The sequence below is a fragment of the Salmo salar genome, chromosome ssa03 (genome assembly GCF_905237065.1).
Source record: "Salmo salar chromosome ssa03, Ssal_v3.1, whole genome shotgun sequence".
In the NCBI taxonomy this organism is placed as follows: Eukaryota; Metazoa; Chordata; class Actinopteri; order Salmoniformes; family Salmonidae; genus Salmo; species Salmo salar.
In genome coordinates this window covers 65,542,487-65,565,090 of record NC_059444.1, presented here as the reverse complement: position 1 = coordinate 65,565,090, position 22,604 = coordinate 65,542,487, and the positions used below count along the sequence as shown (strand labels likewise).

Here is a 22,604-nt window from a genome sequence, read left to right as displayed (position 1 = left end):
CTTTACAGGAGGCTTGATAGAAAGCCAAGAAGGAGAACCAGCATTAAATCAACTTAATATACTTACGCTCCTCTTCTCTCCTCTCATTCCTCTATAAGAATATGTTCATTATAAATACAAGTTATGAAAATAAATTACCTCCACCATCTTGGTGTTAAATTAGTTCATTGTGAAGGAAATCCAAACAGTAAATGGTTTAGTGTTACAACAGAGAGGAGTAGTTCAGGATAAAGGAAGTAACAAAGGACAGCCTCCACAGTGTGCTGTAAGTAGAGGCAGAGCGGGTCAAGGCCGTGTGTCGGGTTGTGATATCAGAGATCCCCATGACAACAGCCTGGCACCATTCATTTCTCTCTCCAGTGGGGGCCTTTTTGAGCTCTGAAAACAAGATGTCACTGTTGACCTCTCGCCCCATGAAACGGCGGGTCATTGTTACGCCGAGGAGGCACTGTGGTGTGTCGTACGATCTGTTCCCTTTGGAGGGTCTCGCATGTCGCAACATGACACTGTTTGCTTTTTGAGCTGATGGGTTATTCTGTTTCTATGCAGTGAATGGGGTGTACAGACACTTCAGTACAAAGGTTCAGGTATTGTTCAAATGGGGGTAATGCTGCCTCTTCCCTTTATCTGGCGTCTGACTTGTGCACACAACCAAACACGGATGATGAAGTCATCTTATCGTTATCCCAAGGTAAATACCATTGAATACAGAATCAATGTACTGACGTTTACACTAGAATGTAATTTAAATCTCATCATAACCTCACTGTAGCAGTGACTATACACATCTTTGCGGGGAGATATGATGGCAGAGAGGCCTCAACTTGCATCAACTATTCTACAGTAGAGGGCTCCCCAACTAGGTGGGGGACTGTTGGTGTTGTCTCTGTAGACTAGAGCACACAGAGTTGTGCAGGATTAATGGAGAGCATGCGATCAAAGGGTTCACTTCTTCAAAAATAACTGAGTGTGCTTGTTCCGTTAGGTTTCAAAGAGCTCCACATCTCACTTCTCTACCCTTTTGATTTTTGTGCATTTCACATAATTGCATTCCTGCGTCCAGCCCAGCTACAGCCGCTGTATAACATGGGCGTGCAAAGTTTCAGTTTGATCTGCATTGCTGAGGACCATCATAAAAACAAGGTTGTCAATTAACCAAAGTGATGCTGGCACAAAGGGATGACAACAATAGCAGTAAGGAAGTGTCTAAATAAAACTTGCTTCATCTAATTAGAGGACGTTCTACTGCATCTTTTCAGATATTTATGGTCTTTTTGATGACGGCTCTGAAGAATGCTGACATTTCCATTGTACTAACAACAGCTGAAGCGAAACACATTACCGTACCACACTGGATTTAATGCTCAATATTTTTTAGAGGAGACGAAGGCAGAAAAGAGCCTGAACAGATTGATCTTCAGCCTTCTCCTCATCGTGTCATCGGGTTTCACACTTCCACCTTTGAAGCCACTAGGTGGTGAATGAGAGCCCACAGGCTTGAGGACCACACTGGAACAACACATGGCCCTCTACTGTTATTCTGCGGGAACCTCAAACAATAAATCAGCTGCGGGTGCAGAGTCCAGGGAAATGGGAGGGGAAACGAAGAGCGGTAGAATGTACAGTACCGGTCATGGCACTGTTTCCTGTGTTTGGTTTTTGAATGAGCTCTGGGGAGGATCAAGGTGGCAGGGATTTGGGCCCTGATCCAGTGAGCAACAGTAAAGCTGATAGGAGAATGTCATTTTAGAGGGACCTCAAGTTGCTAACAGCAATCAGTTTCTGCAATCTCATGTTGATTTTCTGGTAAGTAGCCATGTGTCGTCTGAATTAGGAACGTGACAAATGGAAAATGTTTCTTAACGTTTAAACTGCCATTTATTTTATCGGTTTTCCATTAAAACAATACGACATTTTCATAAAATTCCATGCGAATTCACAATGCAGCTGCGCTGCTGCCAGCAACAGTTTGGGTTTCACAGTGCATCCCCTTCAGATGGTTAAGCATTACACCTGTACTACCATTAATGTACCTCAGTTCCACCTCGCAAAGTTTGCATTTCCTTCTCATTTAACTTCTCAAAGTATTCCCATACAGGACTTCGCTGCTGTCGCTTGCCTTTCTCTGCCATTTTTCCAAATGTTAAGGACGATGATGTAGTGGTGGAGAGTCAACGCCAAAATAATTGATTCCTCGAGTCTTGCACGTTGACTCTCGTTGTCGACTCCCATTTATAAGTGTCAAGATTTGATTCCAATAGGAATCGACTCCTAAGATTCGTTATTTTTGAAACGGAGGAGACTGAGTAGCTTCCGTACTTCCAAGAACAAACACTTGCATCTTTAATAGCGAGCTAGCGAGGGACAGGAGAGAGAGGGGAGGGGCACAGCATAGGCAGGTCGGCCACCAGGCAGACAGTCAGAACCGCGTACTAGGCCCATCTATCGGCAATCAAAAGCTGTATGTTGCAATGGTACAGATGCAACACTTAGCTCTCACAGTCACACACAGCATCTGCGCATGTGCACGGGTTCACTTCATGCTGTTCACAGCGTGGTAGCCAGGCCACCAAAACCCTGGAGAAGTTGACCTTGCACTTCAACACTCTTAGTTGTTGTGGAAATTGACCCACTATGAGGTTTACGTTCTACATCGACTTCATATCGTTGAGTGAGTCTACCTTTAAATTATACAACTTTCCCCAGGCCTTTATAGCCTATCGTCTAGTTAGGCTATGACACAGAAAATATTTTTTGTGATAACTGCACTGTGATTTTAATTTTGTAGGGGGGAAAAAAATAAAAACTGTTTTTCGGTTAGGGATTTTTCTTAACATTAACAATTCCAACTTCGTTTTAATGTTTAAAAAGTTCACACCCCTAGTCTCAATGCTTTCTAGCCAGGTAATGATGTTAGTACAAGACCAAGGACTTAGAATAGGCAGTTTATCTTCCTGCATCAGTATCACGTCCTTCCCCAAAGCAAAAGGTATTGGTGAGAATTGTCTAGACTACAGAAAACAAAAGGAGGGCTGGGAAAAATGTCAGCAATATCGGACATTCCAGCTCCTGACGCTCCAGCAGGAAGAACTCTCGTAATCCTCCTGCTGTTGTGATTAACTCATACTCTGGTAGATGACAACGTCTGACAGTTGTAATGACATTACCTTCCTGCCGAAGCGTTTCATGTGACATGTCAAACCCATGCTTTACTCACAGGGACACGTCATGTCAGCATGCAGCTTTCTGACACCATCGTTCTCTCAGTGACAGCATTATGCCCCTCATGCCCCCTGAGTCCTGACACGGTAGCAGCTGACTACTGTAGCAGGCGGAGGGGAGCTGCTTTTTCCTCCCCAACCTTGTGAGGTCTCAGAGTGATCAGTTACAATGGCAGGAGAGCAAGCCTCTGTGCCAAACAAAATGGCAGGGGGTGGAAACCGAGAATGTCTTGGTTTAATACGTTTTGATGGGTTTGTTCTGCGCTGCTGTTTTCACCACGGGAAGGTTCCTGTTGGGACGATGCCCCGCCGTGAATACATTTCCCACTGTGGAGACATTTCATGACAACCCCAAAAAAGCATCTTTACCCCATCCTTGTGATAGGTTTCTCACTCCACAAGATATTGTATTGTCCTCTCTTTTCCTTGCAATGTGAAAGCAGTGCATGTCTGACAGAGCATGAGCTGGTGCATTTCTACAAAGCACTGGATGGCAGTAGATGTAGATGGGCAGAAGGGGGCAGGGTGTGTTCATAACACGCTTACCGTGGAAAGCAACCGTGGCAAAACCTTTCGGCGGAATACAAATATGCCAGCCAAGGCAATTCCAGGAGACGATAACAATTGTATTCAAATTTAAACTCTAATTAATGCATCAGTTAGCGACAGTGGATGGTTGCATAGCAACAGCGGTACCAGACTGCTCTAAAATGGAGGGAGATACAGGCTACACTGTATATGAATGTGTATGAACGTGTGTGCATGTCCATGTCTGTGACAGGTTTGTTTAGCAAGAGTAAACACACCAGATGAGAACCAGAGCCATATAGAATCGCCTCCCCCCCAAAAAATACAAAATTCCAAAAAATACCTGAAGCTGGAGACTCATATCTCCCTCACTAACTTTAAACATCAGCTAACTGAGCAGCTTACCGATCACTGCAGCTGTCCACAGCCCATCTGTATATAGCCCATCCAACTACCTACCTCATCCCCATATTGTTTTTATTTACTTTTTTGCTCTTTTGCACACCAGTATCTCTACTTGCACATCATCATCTGCACATCTATCACTCCAGTGTTAATTTGCTAAATTGTAATTACTTTGCTACTACGGCCTATTTATTGTCTTAACTCCTTACGCCATTTGCACACACTGTACATAGACTTTTTCTATTGTGTTATTGACAGTACGTTTGTTTATTCCATGTGTAACTCTGTGTTGTTGTTTGTGTCGCACTGCTTTGCTTTATCTTGGCCAGGTTGCAGTTGTAAATGAGAACTTGTTCTCAACTGGCCTACCTGATTGAATAAAGGCAAAATATATATATATATATTTTAAATAGAGTTAGGCCAACTTTTAGATTTTTGAATGTTGGACTATTTCTAGACATTCAGTGACATAGCATTGTTGAAATATTCCCCATGTAATGTTAATGGGGCGCTAACATGGCTGCCATAGAATGCTGAAGTGTAATGTAAATGCATCATAATGAAGAAACCACAGTGGCCTAACTTCCTATATGGCTCTGATAAACTATATTTTCCATTACTAGGATAATAACTTACATTTATTCATGCATATATGTATGTGTTCACCCATCTATCCATGTACGTATGAGACAACCTAATGACATATTTTCCTTTCAGATTCTGAACTTGTGACAGACAAACACTTAAAGCCATTTGAAGTAGCTAATGAAGTGTAGGCACTTTCCAAGAAGTCTCATTCCTTCTCTTTATGTGGTGTGCTCTTTCACTTGTACTCTTTTGTCTCTCTCTCTGTTTGTTTCCAATCCACAGAAGTTAGTTCCATTATCCCTGGGCATCCATCTGAATCCTGAGTGCTGCTCCAGGTCTTTAGAGGGGAGTAATTCCTCTGACGTGCTCCTGTCCTCCGCTTTGCATGACAAAGGACTGCAAAATCAACCTTGGGATTATGAAAGGGAGAGGACAGTGTTTTATATAGGTGTGTGGCTGGGCCGAGGGGCTGTGAATGTATTGAAACGGACTGATGAGAGATTCTGCTGCGCAATCGTTTTTTTGGGATGGCGCGGATCGCTTTAATACGCCCACCCACACACACACACAACTTTGTGTGCCCTGCACACTCACACACATTGACACATTAAAGTGCACATCGATCCACACACCACACACAATGCACTATCATGCCTAAAGTAGGTTAAAACCACACACAGACCAGACCATCCTCAAAACCCCAATGCCGAGTGCTACCTTGCAACACTCAACATTGATATAACCTTCGATTTCCAGGATGGGGGAAGCCATTTAAAGCTTAGTCTGTACCACCCAGACAATATTGTTGCTGTGCATCATTGTCTTCTAAGCCAAGCACACAGCTAAAGCGAGTTTGAGGAATTATACCATTAAACATGCTGTCAGGATGGTGCAGCGATACGCTTAAACCTACCATCACCACAACACAAGGGTGAAAATCAGAGATCTATCAATCGTACAGGAAGAAATTCAGATACTTTTATGAGTGCAATTAACAGATACAACACGGCGCCCACAACTAACGTCGTTGGCAGAGGAGGTTGAGTGTTTTAGGCACTGTAATCCTGACATAATGCATTCAGAATTGAGCCTAAGTGGGTGAAGGCCTGGCGCTGAATCAAACTGCTGTGTGTGTTTTCTTTACCTTTCACACTGCTAAGACCCGGCACAGCTGCCTCTTTGATGAGGCCATTCCTCTAACACACAAGGACAGGATATCCTTCAGGAGAGTGGGAGTATGGCGGTGTGTATGTGAATGTATGGGGGGTCTGAGGGTCTTTTGCACTCCCTTATACTACAGTTGGTCGAGCGGATGTAGAACATGGAAGTAAAGACCACGTCCTAAAACCAAATCAGGAAACACTTGAAGGTTCCCCGTACTCTGATCTCACAAATACAATAGTGGTGTGGTGAACCCCTGGATTAGACATCATTTAACAGTATTACTGTATAACAATAATGAAACAGAAAGCATTAATGGCTCGCAGTAATTTACCAGTACTAGATTGTAATGTAGCTCTAAGAAAACAAAGAAAGTAAAACTTAATTGTTTAGTCAACGAGGATGTTCGTTATGTGAGGACGCAAGTGGGTTTATAGGCCGTCAGTGGCCTCAAGGTGATGTGTGTAATAACTAACCTGGAGTAACAACCCCCACCCCCCGTGGCTAATGGCTGTAAATGGACAGTCACCAGAATCAATGCATCATTTTCTGAAGCCTGACCTACTTTCTTTTCTTCACGGAAACCAGCAGATCCAGAGCTATCGATAATACTGTCTTGATTCATTACACCAGAACAAAAAATATATATTTTCCCCAAGACAGCCAGGGGTACGGAATAAAATGTGGTATGGGCCTTTTATCATCTGGGTTGATGTATAATGTGATTTGGTCTAGCAAGATAAATGGGCAGCAGTGTGCTGTAGTTTCTAGGGAGAGGTAAACAAAAAACTGCATTTTACGTTATGCTGGGTCAGCACATTCCCTGAGGGCAAAACTGGATTGAAATAATGTAATTCCAAACCGTGTCTACTAGGATACTAGTCAGTAGGGATGGTGATGTTGGGAGGCAGTGCAAACAGGTCCTTGTAGCCAGGCTGTCTGGATTGACACGAGCCCCTGATAGAAAGGATAGGACAATGTGTCACTTGCTTTATCCTCAATGTGAAGGTGTGTTTTGGTGGCTCAGCTGTGATCTATTTAGCAGATTGACTTGTTGAGCCAACACCCTGTTCCAGCTAAGCTAGACCCGGCCAAGCAAGGGAAGGCCAGCAGCACTGGCCAGAACAAGATAATAATATCATGAGCTGTTGTCAAAGAATGGCTTGACTTACCACACAATTTGGGCAATATAACGCCATTTAGCATTGTATGGTTTTTAGTATTCCTCCGTTTAGATCTTTATCTGTAAGGCGAGATGGAGCATAGCAGGGGGAATTCTGTGCGATATGTTCAAAACTCTAAGCAGTCTGGTGGTAACACAAAGCGTCTTGAACCACTAAAGTCTCGTCAAGGCGTCAACACAAAACCACTACCACAGAATGTGCTATAAAATGCCTTATTCCAGCATATGACAAAATAGGTTGATAAAGCACCCTGGAGTCTGGCACCATCCAGTCTAGCACCCTTTGGCAGAGCACAGCACAGCACTATCAGATACAGTAGCAGAGTAAAAACCACCTTCACTGCGCACATTACAGTGCTATGGTGTGTATTGCATTGACAGCTTGTAAAGCCATTTGGCAACATCTTTACCCCTGTCAGAGCGGCCCTACAGATCTGCAGTAGCCGAGGCCTGTACTGTAAAAAGAGAGTGACGTTGATTGCTGAACTGCAAGCGTCTCATTAAACAAGATCAAGGATAATATATTGTGTGTCACTATATGTCCCTCACAACCACACCATAACTCGTGGGGCTTCTAGAATCCTATCATGGAATGCTATAATGTCACCAACAATGAGGTGCAGATGAAATGTGCCATCGCCATGGAGATGTCTCAGAAGTGTGCAGATAATAGAACATTTCATTTTCAGCCAGAATAGTTGTTGTTGTCAAGCGTGACATTAAAGACAGGGGGTGTAGGTCCTGTTATTACAGGCTTAGCAGTCTACACTCAAAGTACAAAGAACCATAGTGGATTTGAAACAGAGAGAGAGAGAGAGACAGAGCGAGAGAGCTGCTCTGTGTATAACCCATAAGAGTCTAAGACCTGTCTAACCTGGGGGTACTACTAAGTTATATGGAATCATTGCTACTTGATTTGGAATTTTAAGACCCCTTGAAGTATTCCCAAAAATATATTTAAAAAAAATACTTGGTCTTACTGCTATGAGCCCATACAAATGCATTGAATAACAGATTCACTACAAGGAACAACAGATTTTTGGGGGTGACTAAAGGAAGTTTGTTCTGAAGTGTCTGTCCTATATCTGAGAGATATAAGAAAGATCAGGAAACATAGTTTTTATTTTATACATGTATTTAACCCCTTATTTTGGCACAAAACAAACTCTTTATATACTTCCACATATTTTTTCAACAGGGACCGGGGGACCTCAGATGAGTCTTGTGAGCCCTGTGGACGTCCTAGACTAATGTGTTCAGGAGAGTCTCACCTTTCCACAGATGGTTCATAGTATTGTGTAGGCTAAACTGTTCAGACGATTTTGTGAGAAGACCAATTTTAGGGATGTCTCATGGTCTGACAAACACCTCTCTAGCTCTGTCACCTTCCACCGCAGTTGCAGAAGTGTGACATCGGCGGATGTGGTGGATTGAGATGCATCCAATGCAAAAAGAACAGATTTCTAGCTTAAACTGACAATTTTTTATTATGCTAATTATATTTCAATGGGGGAGCACAGACATCGACCTTAAGGGGGTAACCTACCATCCATAATGCCTGTAAGATCGCCCCAAAAAGATTCCCATAACACTTGACAAACTAGGTGTATAGCTAGCGAGAAACTAGGTGCATAGCATCGTTAGACCCTCGTGCTATACTGCATACCATAATATGAACTGATTTACAAGAATGTAAAAAACAAAAACCTTTCAATTAATACCGTATCAAAGGGAACCAATTTCAGGCAGTTTGTGTGCCATTATAGCCTGGTTTCATGTCATTTTTCATAGAGTAGTGAACTCACATTCAATCAAATTAGATGAGGTAAATTGTGAAAATGTGAAAAGCTATGTGAAATCTGATGTCTTAAGGGAGCAGGCCTATATAAAACACCACTGATGGCCACAACATCCCAGGGGGGCTTTAGTACACACAAGCTGTTAATCAATCACATGGGCCAGACGGCGTGTCTCTCAAGGCTCTGACAGACACACAAACCCACATCTGACAGACATGAATGTAACGATGCTGAGATAGAGGGTGTGTGTGTGTGTATATATATATATACAGTGGGGGGGGAAAAGTATTTGATCCCCTGCTGATTTTGTACGTTTGCCCACTAACAAAGAAAGGATCAGTCTATAATTTTACTGGTAGGTTTATTTGAACAGTGAGAGACAGAATAACAACAAAAATATCCAGAAAAACGCATGTCAAAAATGTTATAAATTGATTTGCATTTTAATGAGGGAAATAAGTATTTGACCCCCTCTCAATCAGAAAGATTTCTGGCTCCCCAGTGTCTTTTATTCAGGTAACGAGCTGAGATTAGGAGCACACTCTTAAAGGGAGTGCTCCTAACCGCAGCTTGTTACCTATAAAAAGACACCTGTCCACAGAAGCAATCAATCAATCAGATTCCAAACTCTCCACCATGGCCAAGACCAAAGAGCTCTCCAAGGATGTCAGGGACAAGATTGTAGACCTACACAAGGCTGGAATGGGCTACAAGACCATCAGCAAGCAGCTTGGTGAGAAGGTGACAACAGTTGGTGCGATTATTCGCAAATGGAAGCAACACAAAATAACTGTCAATATCCCTCGGCCTGGGGCTCCATACAAGATCTCACCTCGTGGAGTTGCAATGATCATGAGAAGGGTGAGGAATCAGCCCAGAACTACACGGGAGGATCTTGTCAATGATCTCAAGGCAGCTGGGACCATAGTCACCAAGAAAACAATTGGTAACACACTACGCCGTGAAGGACTGAAATCCTGCAGCGCCCGCAAGGTCCCCCTGCTCAAGAAAGCACATATACAGGCCCGTCTGAAGTCTGCCAATGAACATCTGAATGACTCAGAGGACAACTGGTGAAAGTGTTGTGGTCAGATGAGACCAAAATGGAGCTCTTTGACATCAACTCAACTCGCCGTGTTTGGAGGAGGAATGCTGCCTATGACCCCAAGAACACCATCTCCACCGTCAAACATGGAGGTGGAAACATTATGCTTTGTGGGTGTTTTTCTGCTAAGGGGACAGGACAACTTCACCGCATCAAAGGGACGATGGACGGGGCGAAAACCTTGGGTGAAAATCTAGTGTTTGTTTTAACAACATGTGACCTAGCTAGCTAACTGCAACTTGAAAGTAGACTTTATGGAAAAGAAAGAAAATATAGACATCTTCTTGAAAGATAATGCAACAAAGCATGATGTTACTCTTACTGGAAATGGATTCAGTTGTTAGCTATATAAACTTGGCTTAGCTTTAAAAGAAAGTCAGTGCATTTCAACCATAGCTAATGTAAATGGTTCTGTACTTATGTTTCCATAGCCCGACCTGAGGCTGCGCGGCCTGTGTCTGCCAGGAATGTCCGAAGGCTGCTGAGCTTTCAGAGGTACCTCCACTCGTCACGGTTCTTTCACGGCATCCCAGCCTCCAACCCTCTAGGCTACATCCTTGACGATGACTTCACAGGTCAAGCCAAGTTAATGCTGCAGAAGGTTGGAAACTGGAACTTTGATATTTTCCTGTTTGACAGACTTACGAACGGGAACAGCCTCGTCAACCTGACCTTTCACTTATTCAACACGTATGGGTTAATTGAGCTCTTCCAGTTGGACATGGTTAAACTTAGGAGATTTTTAGTCATGATTCAAGAGGACTACCACTGCCAGAACCCCTACCACAATGCAGTCCACGCTGCAGATGTGACTCAGGCCATGTATTGCTACTTGCAGGAGCCCAAGCTTGCTGAGACGCTGACCTCCTGTGATATCCTGCTGGGTCTGCTTGCTGCTGCCACCCATGATCTGGACCATCCAGGTGTCAACCAGCCTTTCCTCATCAAAACGGACCATTACCTTGCAGCACTGTACAAGAATAGCTCAGTTTTGGAGAATTACCACTGGAAGTCTGCGGTGGGCCTGCTCCGTGAATCAGACCTGCTGTCCCACCTCCCCACTGAAGACAAATTGAACATGGAGGAGAGGCTTGGATCCCTTTTTCTGGCTATGGACATCAGCAGGCAGAATGACTATCTTTCAGAGTTCAGAACACACTTGGACAAGGGAGAGCTCTGCCTCACTAACGGAGGACATCGACACTTTATCCTTCAGATGGCTCTGAAGTGTGCGGACATCTGCAACCCATGCCGCCCGTGGAAACTCAGCAAACAGTGGAGCGAGAAAGTGACGGAGGAGTTCTTCCACCAAGGTGACATTGAGCGGAAACATAATCTTGAAGTAACCCCACTCTGTGACAGGCAATCCAACTCGGTTGCCAATATACAGATTGGCTTCATGGCGTACGTGGTAGAGCCTCTCTTTGTGGAATGGTCACGCTTCTCTGACACACGGCTGTCCATGACCATGATGAGCCACCTGAGCCTGAACAAGCAAGGCTGGAAGGAGGGGAAGGACAAGCAGCAGGCTAGCTCTAGTAGGGTCTCAGAGGAACAGAGGACTCCTGCCACCAAAGACTCAAACTCCAAAGTATTACCTCAGGGAAGCAAAGGGTCATGACATGCCAAGCATGACTGGCGCCCACGGTGAGGTGAGAAAGAGTGAAATTTGTAAGTCGCTCTGGATAAGAGCGTCTGCTAAATGACTTAAATGTAAAATGTAAATGTAAAATCTCCTTCCCTCAGCCAAGGCATTGAAAATGGGTCGTGGATGGGTATTCCAGCATGAAAATGACCCAAAACACACGGCCAAGGCAACAAAGGAGTGGCTCAACAAGAAGCACATTAAGGTCTTGGAGTGGCCTAGCCAGTCTCCAGACCTTAATCCCATAGAAAATCTGTGGAGGGAGCTTAAGGTTCGAGTTGCCAAATGTCAGCCTCAAAACCTTAACCTGTTAGGGCTAGGGGGCAGCATTTGCACGTCTGGATAAAAAAAATGTACCCGATTTAATCTGGTTACTAATCCTACCCAGTAACTAGAATATGCATATACTTATTATATATGGATAGAAAACACTCTAAAGTTTCTAAAACTGTTTGAATGGTGTCTGTGAGTATAACAGAACTCATTTGGCAGGCAAAACCCTGAGACATTTTCTGACAGGAAGTGGATACCTGATGCGTTGTATTGACTTTAAACCTATCCCATTGAAAAACACAGGGGCTGAGGAATATTTTGGCACTTCCTATTGCTTCCACTAGATGTCACCAGCCTTTACAAAGTGTTTTGAGTCTTCTGGAGGGAGATCTGACCGAACAAGAGCCATGGAACGATGATGTCCCATTAGACACCTGGCGCGCGAGTTCATGTTGGGTACCCTCGTTCCAATACGTTATAAAAGAGTATGCATTCGTCCACCTTGAATATTATTCATGTTCTGGTTAAAAAGGCCCTAATGATTTATGCTATACAACGTTTGACATGTTTGAACGAACGGAAATATATTTTTTCCCCTCGTTCATGACGAGAAGTCCGGCTGGCTTAGATCATGTGCTAACAAGACGGAGATTTTTGGACATAAATGATGAGCTTTTTTGAACAAAACTACATTCGTTATGGACCTGTGATACCTGGAAGTGACATCTGATGAAGAGAATCAAAGGTAATGGATTATTTACATAGTATTTTCGATTTTAGATCTCCCCAACATGACGTCTAGTCTGTATCGCAACGCGGATTTTTCTGGGCGCAGTGCTCAGATTATTGCAAAGTGTGATTTCCCAGTAAGGTTATTTTTAAATCTGGCAAGTTGATTGCGTTCAAGAGATGTAAATCTATAATTCTTTAAATGACAATATAATATTTTACCAATGTTTTCTAATTTTAATTATTTAATTTGTGACGCTGACTTGACTGCCGGTTATTGGAGGGAAACGATTTCCTCAACATCAATGCCATAGTAAAACGCTGTTTTTGGATATAAATATGAACTTGATAGAACTAAAAATGCATGCATAATGTCCTAGGAGTGTCATCTGATGGAGATTGTAAAAGGTTAGTGCATCATTTTAGCTGGTTTTATGGTTTTGGTGACCCTGTCTTTGACTTTACAAAACATTACACACAACTCTTGTAAATGTACTGTCCTAACATACTCTAAATTTATGCTTTCGCCGTAAAACCTTTTTGAAATCGTAAAACGTGGTTAGATTAAGGAGATGTTTATCTTTCAAATGGTGTAAAATAGTTGTATTTTTGAAAAATTTGAATTTTGACATTTATTTGGATTCAAATTTGCCGCTCTTGAAATGCACCTGCTGTTGATGGAGTGCACCACGGGTGGCACGCTAGCGTCCCACCTAGCCCATAGAGGTTAATGACTTGGAGAAGATCTGCAAAGAGGAGTGGGACAAAATCCCTCCTGAGATGTGTGCAAACCTGGTGGCCAACTACAAGAAACGTCTGACCTCTGTGATTGCCAACAAGGGTTTTGCCACCAAGTACTAAGTCATGTTTTGCAGGGGGGTTCAAATACTTATTTCCATCATTAAAATGCAAATCATTTTATAATATTTTTGACATGCGTTTTTCTGGATTTTTTTGTTGTTATTGTCTCTCACTGTTCAAATAAACCTACTATTAAAATTATAGACTGATCATTTCTTTGTAAGTGGGTAAACGTACAAAATCAGCAGGGGATCAAGATGAGAGAGGCCTGTAATTTTCATCATAGGTACACGTCAACTATGACAGACAAAATGAGAATTGTTTTTCCAGAAAATCACATTGTAGGATTTTTTATGAATTTATTTGCAAATTATGGTGGAAAATAAGTATTTGGTCACCTACAAACAAGCAAGATTTCTGGCTCTCACAGACCTGTAACTTCTTCTTTAAGAGGCTCCTCTGTCCTCCACTCGTTACCTGTATTAATGGCACCTGTTTGAACTTGTTATCAGTATAAAAGACACCTGTCCACAACCTCAAACAGTCACACTCCAAACTCCACTATGGCCAAGACCAAAGAGCTGTCAAAGGACACCAGAAACAAAATTGTAGACCTGCACCAGGCTGGGAAGACTGAATCTGCAATAGGTAAGCAGCTTGGTTTGAAGAAATCCACTGTGGGAGCAATTATTAGGAAATGGAAGAAATACAAGACCACTGATAATCTCCCTCGATCTGGGGCTCCACGCAAGATCTCACCCTGTGGGGTCAAAATGATCACAAGAACGGTGAGCAAAAATCCCAGAACCACACGGGGGACCTAGTGAATGACCTGCAGAGAGCTGGGACCAAAGTAACAAAGCCTACCATCAGAAACACACTACGCCGCCAGGGACTCAAATCCTGCAGTGCCAGACGTGTCCCCCTGCTTAAGCCAGTACATGTCCAGGCCCGTCTGAAGTTTGCTAGAAAGCATTTGGATGATCCAGAAGAGGATTGGGAGAATGTCATATGGTCAGATGAAACCAAAATATAACTTTTTGGTAAAAACTCAACTCGTCGTGTTTGGAGGACAAAGAATGCTGAGTTGCATCCAAAGAACACCATACCTACTGTGAAGCATGGGGGTGGAAACATCATGCTTTGGAGCTGTTTTTCTGCAAAGCGACCAGGACGACTGATCCGTGTAAAGGAAAGAATGAATGGGGCCATGTATCGTGAGATTTTGAGTGAAAACCTCCTTCCATCAGCAAGGGCATTGAAGATGAAACGTGGCTGGGTCTTTCAGCATGACAATGATCCCAAACACACCGCCCGGGCAATGAAGGAGTGGCTTCGTAAGAAGCATTTCAAGGTCCTGGAGTGGCCTAGCCAGTCTCCAGATCTCAACCCCATAGAAAATCTTTGGAGGGAGTTGAAAGTCCGTGTTGCCCAGCGACAGCCCCAAAACATCACTGCTCTAGAGGAGCTCTGCATGGAGGAATGGGCCAAAATACCAGCAACAGTGTGTGAAAACCTTGTGAAGACTTACAGAAAACGTTTGACCTGTGTCATTGCCAACAAAGGGTATATAACAAAGTATTGAGATAAACTTTTGTTATTGACCAAATACTTATTTTCCACCATAATTTGCAAATAAATTCATAAGAAATCCTACAATGTGATTTTCTGGATTTCTTTCCCCTCATTTTGTCTGTCATAGTTGACGTGTACCTATGATGAAAATTACAGGCCTCTCTCATCTTTTTAAGTGGGAGAACTTGCACAATTGGTGGCTGACTAAATACTTTTTTGCCCCAGTGTGTGTGTGTGTGTGTGTGTGTGTGTGTGTGTGTGTGTGTGTGTGTGTGTGTGTGTGTGTGTGTGTGTGTGAGAGAGAGAGAGAGACAGAGACCTATGGATATGGAGCAAGGAGGGCTGAGAGAGAATATATATATCTTTTTTAAAGAGCGAACAAGAAAATTAAAAATTAAAGGTTTGAGGCAAGTGTTGTCAATAATATACAGATCGGGAGCTTTGGAATACAAAGGATCTTTATCATCACTGCTGTGTCTGTTATTACGGTGACGATGGAATCTGTCAAATGTTCAGATGCTAGGCTACTTGCTAATTATAACATTGGAAATACCGTAATGTCTCATTTGAGGATGACTTGGCATAGAAACTTTTCACTAGCCGTACTGTAATCAGAGAACAATGGATGCATCATTTAGATGTAAGTCAGTCTGATGTGCTCCTCCATCAGGCCTTGATCCAAAGAAGAGATGCAAGGGTAGAGAAGGGTCTGTAGATGGTTCCTACAGCCTGGTAAAGGTCGTGTCCATTCCCTGAGAGATATGTCAAACCCTATCAGGAGGATGAGTCTTCTCTACGTGAGACAGCCTCCGCTTAGGCTATAGGCAAAACCCTTGAACCCGAGGGCAGTGAGCTCTGGAGAGGTTGTGGTTGCGAGGTGAGCCCTGGTTAAATGCTAACTATTTCAGGCATCCCAGAGGTGAAGTAGAAGACCGAACCTTCAGCCTGATTGCAGCAGAACCACATGAGTGTGTGTATTTCATCAGCTTAGACAAATTACAGTATGGGATAAGGACCATCTTCGCTGCACTTACTATGGTTGTGGCCTACCAACAAGAATGGTTTGAAGTAAAAAGAAAATAGGTTCCTTTCTTTCTGAGAGGGGCAGGTTGATGGTGAGAAGCCTTCGTTGTGTGCAAGGTGTAATTGTAGCCCCAACAAACTGCAGCATTAAAGTCTGGGGCCTCTGTCGTAAACTCTGTACAGTCTAATGAGCTCTCTCTCTGCAAACTCTATTGACTTCCCACATCCTTGCCCCTGGGGCGAAAAACCTAGGCATTCATACAGCAATTAGTGAGGGGTCTGCTTTGAACACTGCTGCTCAAGCGAGTGACACCCATGTTTACAAGATGTCTGTGTGGAGCAACAAGCAGGCCACTGACATGATGAGAAGAGTGGGGCTGCAAGTGAAGCCGTTATTCAAGGATCTCTGAAAGCGGAGCAGGGGTGAAATTAGTTTCCAAAAGCAATCCCCCATTCCGTTCTCTGTCCAGTAGCCCAGCAAACACACTAAGCACAGTCCTTTGGAGCTCAGGAAATGGAAAGAGAAAAATATCTGTCCACAGGCAAACCATCTACTACTAAGACTATAACCCCAGCTTTCCCTCTCTTGTGTTTCTCTGAAACAGAATTGGCTTTTCTGCTTAGGAAACTGCATTTAACTTGCTTATAATTACATTTGCAGTCAGACAAGGTAACCATGGCTCAGAGGTGAGGGAGCAACCGTCCGAAACAGATTAACACACCCCCACATACCGTAGTTTGAAGGGCTTATTGACTGAGAACTTGACTCTTTCCTCTACAGACCAAACATGGGCGCGGGTTTGTGTGGATACAAACAATAGGCTAACCACAAACACATTCAAAACATGAGGCAGAGGGATAATAAGAGGGAGAGGAATAAGGCGGCCATGTTGTTTGCATGTAAAACGCCTCGCACCCTTTCACTGCTGCTCCAATGTTGCTATCAGAGACCTGGCTCTGTCTGGCTGTGTGACAGAGGAGTGACTGAGTGGAACCAGACGAGGCCAGCCAGCACCTCTAATTAAGCAGCACTAAAACATTAAGCTCATTGAAAAGAAGAGGCAGCGAGGTACATAAAGGGCCTTGCTTTTTGGTTGATCACTCAAGAGTCTGGGTGTTCCTGGTAACATATCGCTATAGTGAGGTTTCAAATCTCAGAGGTTAACGCAAAGCTAATTAGCCATCAATTAATTAGCCTTAAGCATACGATCCAGAAGCTATTTGGGGTAAGGAAATAAGAAATACTATGTTACTAAATGCTTACCCAGTGGACAAAAAGATGAACAGGGAGAAATTGGCACAATTTCCAAAATCAACTTCTCACTAATGAGCTTCTAAGTGCTAAATACATGCTACATTGTTTACAAAGTACCCTACTCAGAAGTGTTAAAGACAACACTGGGAGGGGGACTAATTACTTTTAATGTTATAACTTACAACATGCAAATACCTTCACAAATGACTTATTTTCTAATCTGAAAAAGGAGAAGGAGCTTAGATTTTGGAACAACTGATTGTACAGAATTGGTGTGTCTCCATCTGGACATAGCAACTAGGTTACCTGACAGACAAGCTATCTTCATTGGTGATAAACAACCTTGCTTGACACTGGCACTTCTGGACCTCCTAATGGAAACCATGTGTTTATCCGAAAATGAAGTGTCCTTGGCAGGAATAGACACAGTGAGCCAAAAAACACAGATACAAGGACTGTTTGGATTCCTAGCTAGCCTAAATATTATTTGACTACAAACAGATTAGTTCTGCATCACAGTGGTAAAAGTAAACAAAGGTTCTGTGCCTTTCTACCTGGTAAAATGTGTTCCTTCTCCCCCTGCGAGTACATCTATACGAGCATGTCAACAGCCACAAACTCCCTGTGGTCACCGAGAGGACCAATAGGGAGACAACCCTGACCACGACAAAGGGTTAGAGGCTGTGCTTAATTTAAGCACTTCTCGGATTTTACTTTGTTCCGGCACCTATTTGCCCGGATCCGGTACCTCATGATTTATTAATTGTTTGTACTGTAGACATTCTAATGAAAGCAATCAGCGTTAAATCAAGTTGCCTTCTAATTATTTATCCCGCTCCCAGAAAGACCATGTAAAAGCACAGTGATCCTATCCTTCTGTGTAATCATCCTCTCCTAACACACTGATTTCAGACCTGCTCTCTTATTTGTACATAGAGGTTATGAGGAGGGCTGGTTGGGTAATTAACTGATCTTGACACAGCAGGTCTTGGTAGTCAACTAGTGAAGAGGTCCCTACGTAATCACGTTACCTAGCCTAGGCTAGTCGTCTTTCTACTGAATTTGAATCATGTGAAAGCCAAATTAAAAACGGATAAGAAAAGGCAATCGAGTTTAAAGACATTTCTGAAGTCCAAAAATCCTGAAAAAGATGGTTAAAACAAACGAGCCAGAGTACTGTCAGTGCCAGAGGAGAGGAGCATCACCACCGGCACCTCCACTAGCGAGTCAGACTCAGCAGGAGACGGGGAGCTGGGGGATGTGGGTCAGTGCAACCACCGACGAAGTGCTCAGAACAGGTGCAATTTGCAGTTCAAGAACAAGCAAACGTATAACCCCTGGCTTGTCATGCAGAATTAAAAGTTTGGCTGGACAACATGCAAAAAGGTAGGGAGCTTATGTCTAGAAATGACTGGAGGGATTGAACTAGCAAAAGAGTGGATGGAATGTACAGTAAATAAAACAAAAAAAACAAAGAGCCCTCAAAAATAGTTTTTTTGACATGCCCGAACCATGGTGCATTTGGTGGCGACGAGGCTAAAGAGACACCCAGGTTATAGTTAACACTACAGCCAGAGTCTTCAGAACAGCCGTAGAAGGAGACTAAACGTCACAGCCACTGGTCCACTCATGGCTTTGCGCAAGAAATTGACCCTTGGGAGTTAAATGGACTTGGGGAGTGTCATTGTGGGAGGTTTTGAAAACTAAAGGTAGGGGGGGGGGGGGGAAATCCTGTACTGTGAAGGTAATCTGAGGCAGGAAGCCTATATGTGTGTTTTGCTGTAGCCTATTTTGATTTATTTATTTGAAGTTCTATTCCGAAATTGTGATATTTGTTCTACTGCTACATTGATGTCTTGAAAATGATATGAAAGTCAGGTCTTGTAAGCCCCACAGCTGAGTATGTATGCATATGGCAGGTGTTCTGCAGTGTTGTCTAAGAATGTTGCTGTACATTGATGTCTCAAAAATTAGGATATAAGAAATTCGGACTTGAGTATAGCTGCTGGGCTTACACAAGTATGTGGGCATACTGCAGTGACGTCTAAAATGCTTTGAATTAATCAGCACCTTGGAGAGTGCTGTCCGATTCACCACTGTATACAGTAGGCTACTTGGCTGTTTACTCTGTCTGCTGCGCTGCTACGGTACCTCAGAGCCCCCAGGATAATCACCCCCCCACTATGTGTTCCGGGACCTCCCGATTTACAAATGAAGCACTGGTTACAGGGGTTAAGTAGTGGCACTGAAACATGAGGACTAAAATGACACGTAGGCACAGGTGACCGACCGGCAGATCAAGTTAGTGGGAGTCACAGAGGTACTGGACACTCCACTGAGAGGTCTTCGAGGAGTACTAGATGGGCTGTAGGAATGCATGTCAGGTCTGTCAGTAAGACTTGACGATCAACACCCAGCCACTGGCTGATTCAATCCGCTGCAACACGAAGGCATTAGAAGGAAATACAGAAATATCTGACAGCTAGGGTTCTATTTTTCGTTTAAATTATTCATATATTTCGATTCTTCCTCTTCGCTTCTGGAGTAATGTTTTCAGTTGGAGGAGGGTTTAGGGGCTCAGTGGGTTGTCAAATCAGATATTTCTGTACCCATACACTGGTAGAAATCAGAGAGTATATTCATCATAATCCCCATCATCAATAACAAATGTAACCAACATCAACATCATCAACATCAGACCCGTTCAACCCGTAACAGAATGCCCAGGTTCTCAGAAAATAATCTGTTCTCTGCAGTCTGGCAGATCATCTCTCAGTACAGTTGTGTTCTGTAGTTTACAGGCAGTGTGGGAGGACCAGAAGCCAAGGTTTCAGCTTACGCAGCCGGTCAGAATGATGCATGAGGACAAGATGAGGTAAGGTGAAAAACAGAAAGAGAGATGGAGGGGGAGGGGGTAGAGAAAGAAGCAGTAGTGGAGACCTAGAATAGTGACTGATCTTGGAGAACTTTGAAGTAGAGAAAGTACATTCTTTGTGAGCACTGAACTCAAGAGAAAGATGTACAATGAGATGAGGGAATTCAGGGGATTGCTATACCTCCCCTAGGGGGTGTAGAGTGGCCTATAGATGCATAAGGGCTGTGGGTGTGGAGGGTGATGAGGGGGTTTGAAAAGAGTGGTAGTGGGATTACATTGGCTTCATCACTCAAGCGATCAAACAGGAGGGGGAAACCGCATCCATTTGGAAATGTGCCTGTGTGGGGGGGGCTTCGTCTATGGTGTGTATATTTCGTGGAGTGTACTACTACAGACCTGAGTGGATAAACCTCCTGAAAGTACATATGTCTAACCCATCAACTAAACAGTCACGACAACGACGTGAAATAACGCCACTGACAGATCTGCATCAGGTGAGACCCCCGACGAGCGAACGCCCACTCCTGCTTCCACTGTGTATCCGACCTCCTCGAAAACAAATCTGCTTCGTGCCGCGGCTCTCTGTACACAAAGCCGGTTTACTGTTATAGCTGTACTCAGACACTCAGTCCTCCTCACCATGAGAAACAGGGTGCTCTGTAATTACGCCAATCTTATGTTCGTTCTCCCTCTCCGCACTTCCCCTCCATCACCTCTCCTCACTTGTGTCTGTGCTGTTATGTTCAGTGATTGGGTGAAGAGAATAAGAGAGAACGGGAAGGAAAAAGGGAATGAGAGAACAGAAACCGAGAACTAGCGAGTTACAGCATGTGAAGTAGAGTGAGAGATGGAAGGAGGTGAGAGCGAATACCGAGAAAGATGTGTGAGAAAGAGAGGGAGGGCTGTGACTATGTCAACAGCCATGATGGCACGAATTGTCAGACAAAATGTCCTATCCCTGAGGGCAGATGTAGGGAGCGAGAGTTGTAATGTGCCTGCTGTATGAAGCGAGAGGCAGGGAGTTTAACAGCGGCTTGGCCTGCTCCAATTTGCAACTAAAAGAACATGATAATTGCGCATGTTGCTGCCAGCCCGATGAGTGACATCTCACCAATCCTGGACCTGGAAGGATTGTCTTATTTTGAGAGGCAGTGTGAGCTTCCAATGACATGAGCATCCAATGACACGACGCAAACGGTTGGACAACGAGGGCTGAGGCGCTCTGTCGATCCAAACTGCTATGCTGTCCACCCAGACCCCCAAGAAGACCGATAACTAATAAGCACTCCAACGCCTGAGTGGGTCTGAGTAAACAGACCGGGCCTCATGCAGACAGTCTAATTGGCTATCGGAGCTAAATAAATTGTTAGTTGTAGTGAATGTACATGACAGCACAATCATGCTGGGGGAATACAGTATGCGTCAAGGACGGCTTGTTTTGCAAATCATACAGGGGAGAAAACAATTCACTTAACCTACAAGATACGCAGGTCATAGGTGAAGATTATTTGGTTTGACAGCATTTGAAATTGAACTGCTCATGACAACAGCGAAGGGTAGAATCGTTAAGTCTAAATTAATTAATGTGCATAAAAGCAAGCTGACTTACTTCAAAACAATTAAAAACAGCAGACATTTGAGAAACAGATGCCTGTGCTTAAAATAACACACAATAGCTTTGTCACTTGATCCCAGGTGGCGAGCTAACACCTTAATCACAGCGGTGCTCAAAAATGAGACGTCGCAGTGGTTCTCGACAGGCGATTTTAACTATTTAAATGCGCCAGAATGTTTTAAAGGCTTTAGGCTAATGCTAAATGCTGAGCAGATGAATAGTCCTTCTGATACTTTTCATGAACATGTCATTAGCAAAAGCTTGAAAGCATTTACTAGGTTAATAGTATGAGTAATGCAGCAGCTATGTCATCAAGGAAAGATATGCAGCAGTGGCGCTGAGTTGGACCACTTGAGCATGGGTTACAAAATCTTACGGAGCGATTTTATCCATGGAAGTGGACCCTAGGGATCTATCACGCTTACCTGATTCTAAAGGTTGTGAGAAGTCATTATTAACCCCTTTAAAGGGCATTAGGTCAGTCTCTAAACCTTCTCATAAAACATCGGTAATGTTTTCATCCCATCATGTCCTCTTGAGTAACAAACAGATCAAACCACAAGCAAATCATGAGGGGCTTACATCCTAATCTCATGGAATCCCCAAGAATGGTGAAACAATTAGCTAGGCACCAGCCTGTCTGTTCATTTGACATGTCAATAAAACGAGTCACTGAAAATACACAGTGAAAGACTTTTCCAATTATTCTCTCCATTAGCCGGTATGATTATATAAAGCATAGGCCTACTACAGAAGTGCCTCTAGAAATCAGAATTGTTACATTAATACATATTCAAGATAGAAATACCCCAGAAACCATTCA

At 43.5% G+C, this 22,604-nt stretch overlaps 2 protein-coding genes across 2 annotated transcripts in view; one reads left to right on the top strand and one right to left on the bottom strand.

Moving 5' to 3' along the window:
* LOC106601254 (protein TANC2-like) overlaps positions 1–22,604 on the bottom strand; it is a 149,275-nt gene that overhangs the window by 83,947 nt on the left and 42,724 nt on the right.
* LOC106601256 (high affinity cAMP-specific 3',5'-cyclic phosphodiesterase 7A-like) lies at positions 10,393–11,724 on the top strand. The gene has a single exon (XM_045715129.1). The coding sequence runs from the start codon at positions 10,580–10,582 to the stop codon at positions 11,609–11,611; it is 1,032 nt and encodes a 343-aa protein (XP_045571085.1). The 5' UTR covers positions 10,393–10,579; the 3' UTR covers positions 11,612–11,724.